We start from the raw sequence: 16,058 nt of genomic DNA, 5'->3' as shown, positions 1-16,058 counted from the left end.
ATTTTAAGAATTAAAGCCAAATTGAATTTAGTATATTTTTTACTTAGTTGAGACTAGATAAAAGGTCCTCCTGAGCTAAGGACCTGTGGTAACCATGTGCTGTCATTCACCTTTTATCGTCTGGGACACCACCACTTTTTAGAACTTTCTAGACTCTCTGCCCACATGCTCAGATCTGGGAGATGGTTGAAGACCTCACAGCGGGAGAGCGCTGAAGGGCATCTTGGGTCTCAGCCCCAGGACTACCTCTTTGCTATGTATGAAATTTTAGACAAACCATAAACTCACTGGGCTGTGGTATTTATCTCTAAAAATTACATATGGACAAGAGTTGCTATACTACTTCTGTCTCCCAAATTCTATGATATTTGGGGGAGGATGAGTTTATTTACAGTGTTTTTATTCGTATATTAATTTTTCCCAATTCTGAGGGAAGTCTATCAATTTGGTATTCCTTGTTGGTCTCCCAATAATGGATTCAAGGTGGCTCTTCTGGGTGTTGGTGGTAGTTGTTTTCCTAGCCCAGCTGACCATATATCATCTAACATCCAAACTGGTTTTAAGCAGTCTTTACTATCAGTGTCATTTTCAATACATTCGTTTTCCATTAACCATCAAGGTGGTGCAGGGTCTGAGGGATATTTTTGAAGATAATGAGCAGTGGTTGAGTACCCTCAGGGGCTTTCTCAGGGGAAAATGTTTTTGTTATCCTAGTTAACTATGGAATTGAAGTTATTAATTTATCTTGCTATCTCTGAAGAGTTCTCTGGCTATCAGAAACTGCTTGAAGGTCTTGCCTTTTCAAGATTAGTGTTTCTTCATTTGGATGGATGTTTACAGTGCTGGCCATACCAGATGAATGTTTGATAGCCTGTATTGAATTACCTCCTACCATTTGTTTTTTTTTTTAAAGTTGATTATCTCTTGAGGAGTGATATGTGCCTCCTTCTCCCCTCAGTGAGAAGTGAAACAGCACCTTGGCCTTGCTGTGGTCTCCGTGGTTCTGGGGGGTTTCCCATCCTGGCCAACTTCCTGTGTTGGGCAAGGAGAAGAATGAAGAACTTGGGGGAGAAGCCTGTGTTTGTTTCCCTTAGGCCAAGACACTCCACCGAGGATTTTCTTTACAGTCTTATAGTCACTTCAGGATATTGAAGGGCTCTCTTGATGGTTCCTGTAATTCTGCAGAGGAGTATTTAAGGAAAATTCTGCTGAGGAGGATTTAAGGAAAGGCCTTGGGCCCTGTGCTGAGGAGATCCTGTCCTGTGCAACCTTCTGTCTGGTGTGCATGTCTCCTTGCCACTCTGGTCAGTCCTCATCACAGAGGAAGTTCCGCTGTGGTGGTGACAGGTGGTCTGAGATCCACTTCGGTTTTGTTTCTCTCTGGAAAATGCTTATCTTATTTTCCTGGAACATCCAAATTGGTTTAAAGCAGTTTTCATTATCAATGTCATTTTCAATAGATTCAGTTTCCATTAACCATCAATGTGGTGCAGGGTCTGAGGGATATTTTTGAGAATAATGAGCAGTGGTTGATTGAGTACTTACTGAGTCCTGGGCATGGGAGATACATGGCTGCTGACGGTTGTTCTAAGCCTCCTGCGGGAGTCTAGACAGAAACTTAATGAGGGGAGGGTGTGATAAGAAAGGTGCAGAGCATTGCAGACTCCTAGAAAAGGGAATACCCGATATTCTTGCAGGGCCTAGAATATCTTTTAAGGTTTTTATTGTCATTGATTGGTTGTTATTTGGACTGGGAAATTGAAAGTAGACATGCTCTCCATCCTCATGCCAGAATTAGATTGAGAGTTCAGTGGAGATGAATTGAAGAGAAAAAGTGGTGCAGAGATTGGACAGCTTTGATGAAGTCAATTTGAGAAGTCCTGCTAATTATGTTTTTTAATCTGGAGAATTTCCTCATGCTTTTAACATCCTAATGTATACTGTTATACCTGGGAGAGATTATAGTACGCAATTCCTAGGTTTGTTGGTTACGGATTTTTTTTTTTAACATAGAACATTTTTTTCAGATTATTATTCCATAAAAACATGTTAAGGAAATGGTGTCATCATTAATTTTCAGCTCTTAAACTTCCAGATCTGTGTAAGCTTTTTTGCAGTTGACACATTGACCATATAAGGAAACAGTTAGCCTATAGGTTGTTTTGTTTTGTTTTGTTTCAGTGCCGGGGCTGAACCCAAGACCCCTTGTTTGCTGGCCCTGAGCCACATCCCCAGCCCTGGTAGAATTTTTTCATAGTGATATAAAGTGGACAGTGGCTGGTGGACATGATCGATAGTATGGGAAAGGTTAAAAGAGGGCCTGGATACCAACAGACCCTTTTGAAAATCATTGCTTTTTGAGCTAGGTTATGTTTCACCAATTTTCATTTTTTAATCATTGACAATAAAATCCTGTGAAGGAAACATTTTTGATTATCCTCATTCCCGTTTTACAGATGAATGAACTGAAGCTCACATAATGGGTGGAAGGAAAATGCTGGGAGACAAACTGTGGTCTCTTTTCTGCTAAAGGCAGATTATATAGTTATATAAATATAAATTTTTGAATCTTTCTTTTGAATTTTCTCTATAGGTATGCCTTTTGATTATTGTGACTTAGCTGGTTAAGTATTTTTAATGAATAAATACACTAGTTTAGTGTATTTAAATTTAACCTGTAACTCTGCTAGACAGACTACCCCTTGACTGAAGGCAAGTTCCTTGACATTTATAGAAGTAAGATTTTTCATTTATAAATGAGGGAGTTGGATCAAATCCTTCATTTTCAAACCATGGTGCATTCCACAGAAACCCCCAGGGGCTGGGAGTGGAAAGATCAACAAAGCAGGCAGAGCTGTCTCCCTCCCCTCCACTTCAGCCCAGGCAGCCAGATTGGTAACCTCTGATGGGGCTCAAGCACATTTGGAAAAAGGGATTCACTGACTTTTTGGTAAAACTGTAAAATTATTGGGCCAGATGATCTGCATTTCTGTAGTTTTCTCTGATATCTATTTAAGTTGCATATAGTATATGCATTTTTAAACATTCTTCACCAAATAGAATGATGGATTAAAAAATTGCCATATTCTTTCACATTATTAAGTACAAAGAGAATCAATGGTTTGTGTAGAGCAGAGTTCAAAGCACTATTGAATTATCCTTAGTAAGTACACCACTGGAGATCCTATAATACATGTGTGTTCTGACCTTATTCTTTTTCAGATCCAACTTAGTGCTGTCAGAGAAGACAAATAACCAGAGAAATGGTGCTCCCTGAAACTATTACATGTTTGAAAACTATGGAGTTCACAACTGACTTTCCATTTTTGTGTGCATGTGTTTTGGGGGAGTTGATATGGAAGTCCCAGTAGCCTAACCTTTTCTTTTGCTTCCACAGAAGGAAGAATTCTGTTCAAAAATGAGGTGAATGAATGCTCATGCACTCAGAAACCCTGGACAGCTTCATGAGGTATTTAACAACTGCCCTGACCATCTTGCCAAACAAGTCTCCACTCATGAGGCCCAATAAGATGAACCAGCCAAGGAGGGACAGTGTCCTGCCCTGTAGGAACAGTGACTGCTGACCTCTGAGAACAAGCTGGGGACTGCATGTCGTCTGCCAGTACAATGAAGGAAGTGGTTTATTGGTCACCCAAGAAGGTGGCAGACTGGCTGTTGGAGAATGCTATGCCAGAATACTGTGAACCTCTAGAACATTTCACAGGCCAGGATTTGATCAACCTAACCCGAGAGGATTTCAAAAACCCCCCCTTGTGCCGAGTCTCCTCTGACAATGGGCAGCGGCTCTTGGACATGATAGAGACCCTGAAAATGGAGCACCACATGGAAGCACACAAGAACGGCCATGCCAACGGACACCTCAACATTGGCGTAGACGTCCCCACCCCTGACGGCAGCTTTAGCATCAAGATTAAACCCAATGGGATGCCAAATGGGTATAGGAAAGAGATGATAAAGATCCCCATGCCAGAACTGGAGCGCTCCCAGTACCCCATGGAGTGGGGCAAGACTTTTCTGGCCTTCCTTTACGCACTTTCCTGTTTTGTTCTCACCACAGTGATGATCTCGGTCGTCCATGAACGAGTGCCTCCTAAGGAGGTGCAGCCTCCACTACCGGACACGTTTTTTGACCATTTTAACCGGGTGCAGTGGGCCTTTTCTATTTGTGAAATTAACGGCATGATCCTTGTAGGACTCTGGTTAATTCAATGGCTGCTCTTAAAATACAAGTAAGTAAAGTCAAAGCTCTAAGATGCGGTGAAAGAGGGGTTTATACTCCAGACATCTAGTAATTATTTGGAAGTGAAATTCGTCAAGCAGTTGGAATCAAAGCGTATTAACTGCTTTTTCTTTCATTTTGTTAACTACATACTCCGTTGAGCTAACTAAAATTCTGGCAGCTTTAAGAAAATGCTGTTAGTTCCCTGTTTTGTTCAATATTCATATAGCATGACAACTAGGACTGTGAGAGATGATGTTCTGTTTTCACTTAACGAGAATGAAAACTCTCAGACATCTTTCAGAAAGTACTGGCTGATAAACAGCAGGTAAACCACCTAGTCTTGGTGTTATTAACTCAGGAAGTAAATGATTGGCAGCTGGCCTAAGTATTGCGCATGGTGGGGATCGTTTTCCCCACACAGTCAGACCTGGAACCTCACAGATACATATTGAAAGATGAGTTCAGAATAAGTATTCCACAGTGGCTTGGGTTATTGGGAAAATGATATCCTTAGGATACGACTTGGGTAGGTGGAATGTGGAGGAACCTATGTGATTTTGTCTTATTTGTTTTGTGGCAATTAAAGCAGACTGTGACTATTCCATTCAAGTCTCTCAGGGCTATAAATAGGCACCTCCGTTTAGTTTTGTGTGGGTGCAAGTGGTTTTCAGGTCTCAAGCTCTAAACTCAAATATAGATTTCCAAAACCACTTACCTGGGTAACGACTTGTTCTTGTTAATTAATGCCCTTGTCTTTGGTGTCTGAGTTTCCTCTGAGTGAAACATCTTTATGATGCCCTTGTGTGGGGTTCTGGAAGCCATTCATTGAGGAAGTTCAGTTCCTCTTGGTGAACTGTTTCATGACCACAGTGCAACTAAGTATTAAAGAGATCACCTTAACTCAAGAAAATAAATTGTGGATATAGAGTTTATCCTGAACTGTCTCTGACAGAAATGATGGGTTTTTTTCCCTGGTATTTTATTAAAACTATTTGAGTTTTGTTTTATCTTATAAATTATATCTGTGAATGGAAATGAGAGCAGTTGCTCACTCTTGGCCAAGGGAAGGACTATCTTAGTCTAGATAAAGAAAGTCATTGAAGTAGTCAGTGTTTATTTAGGGCTGGTTTGGCAATCCTAAAGTTTAAGCAGAAACTGAAATAAAACTAGTGGTCTGGGCTACATTTGATTTGGTTGAAGAGCTGTTTCTGTTGCTTAGTTTTAAGAGGATGAAGGATATGTTTAGAAATATGGATGTTCAGAATTCCTTAAATGCATTCCTTTGGTTGCCAAACTTCAGTCCTGCTTTTTGAATTATAAACTTTTTGACTTCTCAACTTTTTTCCCTAAAAGCCCAATGGGGGAAAAAATGTTAGTTCTTCTCTACAAAGGAAAGTTTAACTTGAATTATGCTTCCTGGGTTTTGTTTTTTTTTTTTTCCCTGATTTTTGGTGTTTTGTTTTTGTGTGTTTGTTTCCTAAATTTTTATCAAAATTCTTCCATGCAGGCATATAATTTACTACTCTGGAATCTAGCTTTGAATAAATCACACATGATTCTCACAGAACTGTGGCTTTTAAATGAGTTTATTCTTGTTCAAAGAACTGTCTTCAATATAGGACTATTTTCTTTAAAATGTTTATTTTTTTCCCAGCAAGAGATTTTCCTGAAATCTGCAAACTTTTTTATTTTATGTTTTCCTGGTACTTATTGCCAGTACTGCTGACACTTATATATTTAAATTGTTCAGCAATAAACTAGCCAATTTGTTTCTTTTACAGAATTAATCCAGTACTGGGATGCAGGCAGCCTGTGTTCCAGCCCAGCCAGGGCCTAATGTGCTGAGTGGTTTGGGTGGATCCCTAAATATTTTTCCTCAGAAAATAAGGTCCCCTTAAGTATAAACTTCTGTTGTCCTAGGCAACCATGTGTTGTTTGAATTTAACATTACTGGACATGCCACTCAGGTTCAGAGTATTTCTGTCTAGAATGCATCCAGCTAAGGATTCTTTAAAATCTTCTTTGAACCTTGTGTGGTGGTGCATGCCTGTGATCCCAGCTGCTCCAGGAGGCTGAGGCAGGAGGGTCACAAATTAGAGGCCAGCCTTGGCAACTTAGTGAGACCTAAAAATTTTAGAAGAGGACTCAGTGGCAAAATGCTAGCTTAGCCTTTTTGAGGTCCTCGGTTCAATCTCCAGTGGGGGACAGGGAGGTGGAGTCCTCCCTCTAGTTTTCACCTCTGGAAAGATAGGGATGTAGGAAGCGAATATTGTCCTAAACATCCCTGCCCCTGTCCTTCTACTGGGCCACACTCTTGCTGTCCGTCTCCCTCCTTGTGATCTCTTGAGAGTGTATGTGGCCCACCAGACGTATAAGAGGTAAGAAGATACAGACTGACATATCACGCAGTAGGTAGTGAACTGCATTTCCCTGGCTCTCTTAAAGAAGGTTAAAAAGATCTTAATTAAAATTTTAAATTTTGTAGTGTCATAGTTCCCTTGTTGCTAGTTAATTACATATTATAGTATAGCAGTTTTATTCATGCAGCATTTTCAGGAAATAGATCCTTCTGGTATGGAATGTTCTGTTTAACAGAGTGTTAACCTCTCCCTCTTTTTGTGTTTTGACTCTCCTAAGTTTCCACCTGTCTCCCCACCATCCACCAGGAAGTTTATCACTTAACAGCACACTTTACTCAGCTCCTTGGAATTAAACCTGTTTGGCTATTAATTCCCAACAGGGCCCTTGACTTTGATTTTAAGAGCCCTAGAGCCCTTAAAAAAATAGTATATTCCATCTTTCTTTTGTGTCGTCTACTTTTCAGAGAAGAAATAGGATGAAGCTGTAGAGGATGACTTAGAATTGAGGAGTGAGACCACTGGAATTTAGCTAACATCTCCCAACAGAACACCCTGTAACTTGAGCTTGGAGGTGCTGGAAAACCTTAGTGCTTAAATTGTGACATTTGGCTCTCTCCTTATGTTGTATACAGTTGTTCTTTCCTGTGGAACATGGGTTCTGTTTTATTGTACTTAATTTCCCCTCATTTCATTCTTCACATCTTCTTGTCACGTCTGGATGTATATATGTTTACATAAGCATATATCAACATGGGATTTCCATGACATTGAGAAGGGGAAAGCAACAATAATACCTGTCCTTGAGAAATTCTTTGGTTTTTAAAATTGTAAATAAATGTTGTCTCCCCATTTAGAATTGGACTTTCAAGCCACTGACTAGGAAAAATTCCTGGGAATCTGCATTTGTGTCAGACTTCACTGCAAAACAGGTATCCCTTGTTTTAAGAAAGCATGATAAAGAATATATTAAACATACAGATTTGATAAAGCCTCAAGACTTTATTAAAGGCTTTGCATGGCTAAGTCATGGTTAACACGGTGGCACCGATGTGTGATGCGTGTGCCTCCACTCTGTCAGGACATTGTAACCCCCTGACAGGCCAGGGAGCATACTGTAGAATTTCCAAGTCAAAGGTTTACTAGTCACTAGAGGAATAATTATGACTGAGTGTGGTGATCAGGGTACCTCAAACTCAACTTGTCTGACGTCAAATATGCTAGCTTTGAAAACTTCCATTTTTTTTTCCTTCCTCTCTGACCAGTGGCATTTATCAGAAACCTAAGAGGGCTCCTCCCTTCATTGTCACTGAGTTGAGTCAGTTCCAGCTCTGTCAGTTCTAATTTCAGATACCTCTCCTCTTTACACCCCAGGTTGGTGTTCTCAGTCGAGACTCACATGGAGAACCAGTTCCTCAGCCTGAGGCTCAGGGTTCTTCATATTCCGGTCCCTGGCTAGCCTGCCTAACCTTTAGCTACTCCATTCCATGCTTCTCCTTGAACTAGCTCGTAGCACATTTCATTCTATTACTTGTGTGTGTGTGTCTCCTTCACTACTAGATTTTAAGTTTCTCAAAAACTAGATCCCATTCATCATTCATCTTTATATCTTTCTGCCTGGTACAGAGTCTAGCACATAGAAATACCCAGAAAATGCTCTTTTAAAATGCATTCGTTCATTCAGCCTGTGTTCACTGAGCAACCTACTATGCATCGGGTATTCGTAGACCCTGGGGATGCTACATTGAGCAGAGGATCTTGGAATTCTCCTAAAGCTTATCTTCTGGCTGGGGTAAGGCAGCAGTAAACAAATGAATAGATGATAACAGCTAATTTAAGGGAAATGGAGAAAAAGCAGCGCAAAGGGCGAGTGTTGGAGATGGTGAGGAGGGATGGAGCTAGTAATGAGGTGACAGTTGAGCACATGAAGGAGAGTGGCATGGGGGCTTTCGGGGGAAGAGCAGTGCAGGCAGGAGACCCAGCAGGTGCAGAACTCCTGAGGAGCACCCAAGGGCCTCTGGGGCCCCTGAGCTGGTGGAGTGGGGACTCAAGAGGTCTGTTGAGATGTGGGTGGTGGCTCATGCAGGGTATTTGTGGGTGAAGAGTTGGGATTTTGTTTCACGTGTGGTAAGTCATTTGAGGTGGAGGATGTGAGCAGATTTATATTTTGAAAGATTCATGACTGTGGCTGCAGTCTAGAGAGCAGGGAAGTAGGATTTGAAGCAGGAGGACTGAATAGGTTGCCACTGTGGAAGTCCAGGTGGTTGAATTGATTCATGTAATGTTTGTTCAGTGAATGAATTTTGGGTGGGTGATGGGAAGTCCTGGCTTCTGTTGCATTTAGAGCTGCCCATCTTTTGTTGGGGTAAGACATTTTCCTGAAAGGAGTAGTGTAAGTAATTTGGGGATTGGGGAACAGATTGTATAAAATTCATTAAATATTGCAGGATATGTTGGTCCATTAGTGGTGGAAATTGTTGTAGAAAAAAGTAAAGGAGCCCTTGGTCAGTTGGGTTGTGGGGTGGAGTTGAAAGAGCTTGGTGGTAGAGTTGTTTGGGGGATAGGGTAGAACATTCTGTTATCAACACTTGGCAGAGACATAGTGAGGCTGGTGATGTGGAAATGGTCACTGAGTGGATTCTTTGAAAACTGAGCCCATGCCAAAGGGAAGGGACTAGAGAAGGGAAGGGTGGGCAGATCCGGCTTAAGGCCTTCCATGCGTCTGTATTTAGGACTGTTCCTTTCTGATCTGGCAGGAAGGAACAAGTATAGTCTTCTGTATGGTTTTTCTGAGATTATATTCTGATAGTACTGGAATGGATTTTTAGATGTTTACTGGCCTTGTATATTCTATGTTCAGAGATTACTTGGGTAAGAACTTATTTTTTTATTTATTTGGTTGTTTGTTTATTATACTGAGGATGGAACACAGGTCCTCACACATGCCAGGCAAGCACTCTATCACTGAGCCATAACTCAAGCCCATTTTGTTGTCATTTTAAAGTTTTATTTAATTATTTTTTTATTTGGTGCTAGGGATTGAGCCCAGGGCCTTGCACATGCTAAGCATGTACTTTACCACTGAGCTATACCCCCAACCTTAGTTAATATTTTTATTTCCCATGAAGGCTTGGTTTTAGAGGCCTTGTCTGTTAGATAGATTTCTGACAACATAAAACCATATTTTAACCTCTGATAAAGGATCTGGTTTGGATGGCCTTATCTGTTAGGTGGGTTTCTGCCAACATAAAAAACCCTATAGCATTTTCCTCTCTTCTGTGACTGGAATCTCATTCCCAAGGACAGAATCTTTGAGTTGATTGCAACTGCTTCTGTCAGATGCTAATTTGATTGTTTTGGGTTGTGTTTTATTTAACAGACTAGACTCTCCACTAACATTTATCTTTCATTCTACCCTATTTTAATTCCATCAGTGCTTCTTTTCACATTGAGTTGATTGAATCAAAGTACTTACTCATTCTTCTTCTAATCCCCAAGGAACTTTATGAGCCCAGATACTGTCAACATATTTCCATTGTTTTATATCTTGATGGTTATGATTAAGTAAAGTTCTTAAAAGCACTTACTGATGTAGAGCATTTGATGTGAAGCAGGTCTTTTCAGGTTCCTGTTCAATAGTTTGTTTTGTAACTTTCAGGAGAACCTTTTCTTAACGTCATTTCACTTTCTTATAAATTATAGTGTAGTTGACCAGAAGGCTAGTCTGTAATGGAACTTTGGGGCATCTTCACGTTTAGTTACCAAGAATTATTAGACACTATGTGCTAGGGAGACACCATCAAGCAGAACATTTGCATATTTGCATCAAGGTTATGTCCTGGGGAATTTTGTTTGCTCTCACAGTAACATCTCAGCTTTTCCAAGTGTGTGGTTCATGCTGTCTCCAAGTATAAAACGGATGAGAACAAAATTTTCTCATGTTACTGTAGCTTTTTTGGATAACTGCCATTATTTAATTGGCTGTCATATTCTTCTCTAGCAATAAAGCAAGGAGGAATTCAAGCATTGTCTCTGCCCCTACGCGTGTTGCTGTACCTCCTCTGCTCACTCAGTCTCTTTTATTCTGTTCCTTTTCATCTGTGTTGTCAAAAAACATTTTCATCCTATTCAAGAGACAAGTTCCAAAGTAGCTGATGTTGTAGTAACAATATTTTTTTACATTCATTGTGACATTTGGTTCAGTCAATCCTTAAAATTAGTAGTGTTACGCTCACCTCTCAGAGAAAGTAACCAAGAAGAAGCTGTTGGCTTGCCCCCATCTCACAGCAGCCTACATTGGAGAATGAAGACTTCAGTCTGAACCCAGTCTGGAAATCCTGGCATAGTAAGCTGTTATATTAATGTATAATAATCCTGGCATAACAATCTTTGTCCTCTGAAAGTGTGTTTTCTTAGCGGATACAGTGGCACAGATTTCATGTGCATAGGACACATAGAATAAAACAGAGCAGTTCAGTTTCTTGGTTATAAGGTTTATGTGTTATGTACCATTCAGAAGACACGTGCATGTGCCCCAGAATGGACCAACCAGCCTTGATAGCTGTCACATCTTGCTGCTCCCCAAATATTGTAGAAAATATTCTTAGCTTGCTCCTAGCTGACTGCTGCCATGCTGTCACCTCCCAGGTATGGCATGGCTCCTACTACCTCCAGTCTGGGAAATCCCTTTCCTGTTTCTCCACTGGACAGACACATCCAGTTTCATTCTTTCTGTTTCTATTAAGTTTTCTCTCCTTCCTTTTATTCTGGCCCATCCTCTCTCTGGGTTCTGAGTCTGGGCTAAGATCCTTTCTCTCCTTTCCTGGAGGCCTTGCATAGTCTCCTCTCTTCTCCCCTCTTTTCTGAGGGACATTTGGGGGAGGAATTCCCTAGGGGCTGGATGGCCCATTTAGTACCAGGTTGTTCCTTGCTTCTCGCTCTCAACTTAGGTGACTGGTGGTCTCATCTGCTGCCACTTTTTCTGTTTTTTTTTTTTACCATTTTAGGTCGCATGACCTAAATACTAGTCTGAGCCCTAGAAATTGGAGGGAAATTGGATTCATCCTGGACAGCCTCTAAATTCATTAATCCCAGCAATTTGGCTTTTAAGGTACCTTAAGCATTTTAAGAGGCTTTTTTTTTAAACAGGATAAAATGGAGAGTAAAACAACGTAGAGAGAGAGAGATACAAAAAGTGACAGCTTTCGTGAGTTAATTTTTATTTATAGTACTAAAGAAAACTGAAGTAATGCATCTTGCTTGTAGGCAGGTTAGAAGATAATGGTAAATGGTACTGTTCAAATGTGTCCTCCAAAAGCTCACACGTTGGGAGCTCAATGTCCAAATACATGTTAATGGTATTGGGAGGTGGTGCCTTTGGGGATTAATTAGGATTAGATGAGATCCTGAGCATGAGGCCCCCATCATCTTTAGCATCTTCATAAGAAGAGGAAGAGACGCCCAAGCTAGCATACTTGCTGTTCCACCCTGTGGTGCCTTCACCATGTTATGGTGCAGCAAGAAAGCCCTCACCCGAGGCCAGCACCTTACTCTTTCAAAATTCCCGGCCTCCAGAACCATGTGCCAAATGAACTTCATTTCCCTACGAATTACCTGATCTCAGGTATATATTGTTTGTTTTATATCCACAATAAAAAAATGAACTAAGACAATAAATATATAGAAAAAAGTCATAATCTTACCAGAGATAAATAATGCTAATTTGGGGGTTCATATCCTCTTTATTAATCTTTTTCTCTATGTGCTCTTAAATGTGTATTTTTGAGTGGTTATATTTTTGCCTTGTATTTTATACCATGCCTAAGTGTTCTCTTTTAGCATCAGAGATGTCTAATCATAATCTGATTTTTTTTTCTTTATCCCTCCCCAGGGACACTTTACCACTGAGCTACATCCACAGCCCTTTATATTTTTTATTTTGAGATGGGATCTCACTAAGTTGCAGAGGCTGGACTTGAACTTAACGATCCTCTGCCTAAGCTCCTGAGTAGCTGGGGTTATAGGTGTGTGCCACTGTGCCCGGTGATGATTTGATTTAGAAATCACTACATCTGTCTTCCACCCCACTCTTCAGACCATGACAGGGGTGGTTATGGAGGCTCATCCTTGATTTAGATCCTGTCACCTACCTGCTGGGTGACTTTGGTCAAGCTTCTTACCTGATATAGTAGCATTGTTTCCTCACCTACCACCTGAGTAATGGTTTCTGTCTCAAACCTTTTATGAGGACTGAATATAAAGTATGTAGAGAGCATTTCACAAAGTACTTGGCGTCCTCTTGGTGCCCAGGCCTGCCCTATCCCATTCTTAGTAAAGAGCCTCGCTGTTCTCCCTGGTTCTCAGTCCAGTGTCCTATTTTGTCGTCTTTTCTGGATAATCTCTTCCACCACATCTGGTCTGTCTCACCAGTTCTGTTCCTGCCATAGATCTAACCATCTTCTCTGACCCTTGTCTGTCATGGAGCCTCTTACTGGTCTTTATTGCTCTTAAGTCACTTTGCAACTTGGCCAACAGAGTGTGTTACTCTAAGACTAACTCATGGGACTCTTTTTCTACCTCATGTAATTTTTAAAAAATTTTAGTTACACATGACAGTGGAATGTGTTTTGGCAGAATATACATACATAGAGTATAACCTATTCTATTTAGGTCACCACTCTTGTGGTCGTACATGATGTGAGTTACCCTGGTCGTGTATACAAATACAAAGCTAGGAAAGTTATGACCAATTAATTTCCTAGACCCCTCCCATGCCCTTCCCTTGGTTTCCCTTTGTCTAATCCACTTCTATTCTTCTCTTCCCCACCCTCCCTTGTTCTGGGTTAACATCCACAAATCAGAGAGACCATTCGGCCTTTGGTTTTTTGGGATTGGCTTATTTCACTTAGCATGATATTCTCCAGTTCCATCCACTTACTAGCAAATGCCATAATTTCATTCTTCTTTATGGCTGAGTAATAGTTCATTGTGTGTATGTATACCACATTTTATTTCTCTGTTCATCTGTTGAAGGACACCTAAGTTGGTTTCATAGCTTAGCTTATTGTGAATTGAGCTGCTATAAACATGGATGTGGCTACATTATTGTAATATGCTGTGTTTAAGTCCTTTGGGTATAGACCGAGGAGAGGGATAACTGGGTCAAATGGTGGTTCCATTCCAAGTTTTCTAAGGAATCTCCATACTGCTTTCTACCACCTCATATAGTTTTAAAGCCTTTGTCCTCATAGTGACCCAGTGGGTCCGGTCCCACCAGACCCAGTGGTTTCTTCTCCACCCTGTCTCCTCTTGGTCTTTGCCCCTCCAAAGGGGTCTTTGCCCCAACACTTATATTTGCTAGGCTCTGGAATCTTTTCCCACAGATATCTTCAAGGTTAACTCCAACAGAAGGAGACCTTCTCTGACTAACGTAATCCCAAATTGTTACCTTCCTTTCCAGTGACCCTGTCACTTATTTTACCGTTTAGCACATATCCAACATGCTCTGCATTTTACATATTTACTTGCTTATTGTCTACCCCGCTACTGTAACAAAGCACTGTGAGGCAGGTTTTTCCACTCTGTTTACTGCTGGATTCCCAGTGCCTAGAACACAAGCCAGTACAGGCATATTCACCATAGGAATGAATAAATAGGGATAGCTGGTAGCATTTATCACATGTTGCATATGCTAGTAACTGTGCCTAGATTTCAATCAATGTTAGCTACTGCTGGTGATGTTTGTGGTTATTATATCTTTAGAAGTTTGTTATGATAGCATGTTACTCATTACTCCAGACCAAGAACAAACAGTAATTGTTCAGTTCCACTAGCTGTGACTGGACAAGCCCCTAAGGTAGCAATTCAGGGTGAGTAAGTTTTGATGAAAGAAAGAAATGAGGAAAGATCTGAGTATACATATACATTGCATCATTTACATATGAATCTACATATTTACATTTTGAATTTATAATACCTACGTTTATGCGTACATATATGTATGCATACATAGATATTTTGTTGATAACCTAAAATACCAACAAAGGAATGTGACTTTTTCATTTCGTATGGTTTTATATAGGAGTTTCTGGATGATACTTCTCACCTGTCTCAAGTAGATCATCTTGATCTTTTATTTCATCTTATAATATTTTTCTTTACATTCTGTTATATTCTATATATGACCCTGGAAATAATATTTTTGTAAAGCCAGATAGAGCAGGGGCAATTTTATAATATGATCCTTTCTTTGCAAATTACCCACATCAGTATGGATTATTACCTGAGCTTAGTTAGCCCTTGAATTATGTTGCAGATATTGTATAGAGTGCATAGGAACAAAAAATCTTAGCTGCTAACCTCCTTTTTGAGCAGTTGATGGAAAGTCTAGAGACCTGGGTTTTCTGGTTACTCTTTCATTGACTGCCTATGGCCAGGTTAGTACTTAAACACGTAATACTTTAATTTCCTCTTCTGTAAAATGGGATAATAATACATGCTAAACAGGAATATGATTAGGATAATATCAAAGATGTAAAATTGCTTTGAGTTGGGTGTTTTAAAGGCAAAAGAGCACTGTGCAAGTACAGGCATATTCTGGTCTAGAAGCTCGGGTGTGTCTCTTTTCCTTAGGCATAAATGGTCATTGCCCTCTAAGTTCCTGAGAAATATTAAATGAGTTCTAAATCTCCCAGGAGAGCATTTATTTTTCTTGTTTGTTCTTCAGCATTTAGCCTTGCCCTTTCATTTGTTTGACTAGCCTTTCCCCTGCCAGAGTACTGAACTCCAAGCACTGGGGATTTATGCTCTTCCCTCTGGAGCTGTGGGGAGTGCCCAAGTTGTGATGGTGGAGTGCCCACTTGGGGCATTCAGGATGCAGGAGTGTAAGGGAGAAAGAAGGCAGGATGCATAGTCCCCAGGGGTTGACAGGCCTTGTTGGATGAATGGAGCCATCTTAACAAATGTTTTAAATTAAGTCAAAGATGTGGGGTAAAGGGATAGTGAGCATCAAGGGCGAGGAATTTTGACAGCTCACTGGAAGACTTCGTAGGATAAACATTTGTAGAAAAAAAAAAAGGACTTTCAGAGGGAGTCAGAAGTAAAACTACAAAGCACAGAAGGATATTGTTGTGCTGGTTTCACAGATTCCAGTAACAGTCTCACTGGGAATAAAAGATGAGTAAGGCCCAGCTCTCTCTGAGGCCTGCCTCTAATAGAGGGGTGAGACGTGGTCTCTGTCAGTAGAGGTGATGGCAGTCTCACTATTAAAAGTATAGCTAACCCTCCAAATTCATGGATTCTGCCAACCTTGGATCAAAAAAAAAGAATACTCTGGGGAAAAAAATTATATCTGTACTGAACAAGCATAGACCTGTTTTTTCTTGTCCTTATTACCTAAACAATGTGGCAGAGCAGCGACTTACATAGCATTTACGTTGTATTGAGTAGTATAAGCCATC

At 40.5% G+C, this 16,058-nt stretch overlaps 1 protein-coding gene across 16 annotated transcripts in view; it reads left to right on the top strand.

The window, feature by feature from the left end:
* The window catches only part of Sgms1 (sphingomyelin synthase 1), a 295,435-nt gene that overhangs the window by 250,958 nt on the left and 28,419 nt on the right, over positions 1-16,058 (top strand). For all 16 annotated transcript variants that reach the window (XM_058583226.1, XM_046456771.2, XM_046456765.2 and 13 more), the window contains one exon: positions 3,398-4,250. In XM_058583226.1, coding sequence (XP_058439209.1) covers positions 3,610-4,250 — 641 coding nt within the window. In that variant the 5' untranslated portion in view covers positions 3,398-3,609. The remainder of the gene's footprint in view (positions 1-3,397; positions 4,251-16,058) is intronic.

The sequence above is a fragment of the Marmota monax genome, unplaced genomic scaffold (assembly GCF_021218885.2).
Source record: "Marmota monax isolate L192 unplaced genomic scaffold, Marmota_monax_Labrador192_F-V1.1 WCK01_AAM20220418_F8-fsc00166, whole genome shotgun sequence".
NCBI lineage: Eukaryota > Metazoa > Chordata > Mammalia > Rodentia > Sciuridae > Marmota > Marmota monax.
This window is presented reverse-complemented; position numbering and strand designations above follow the sequence as displayed.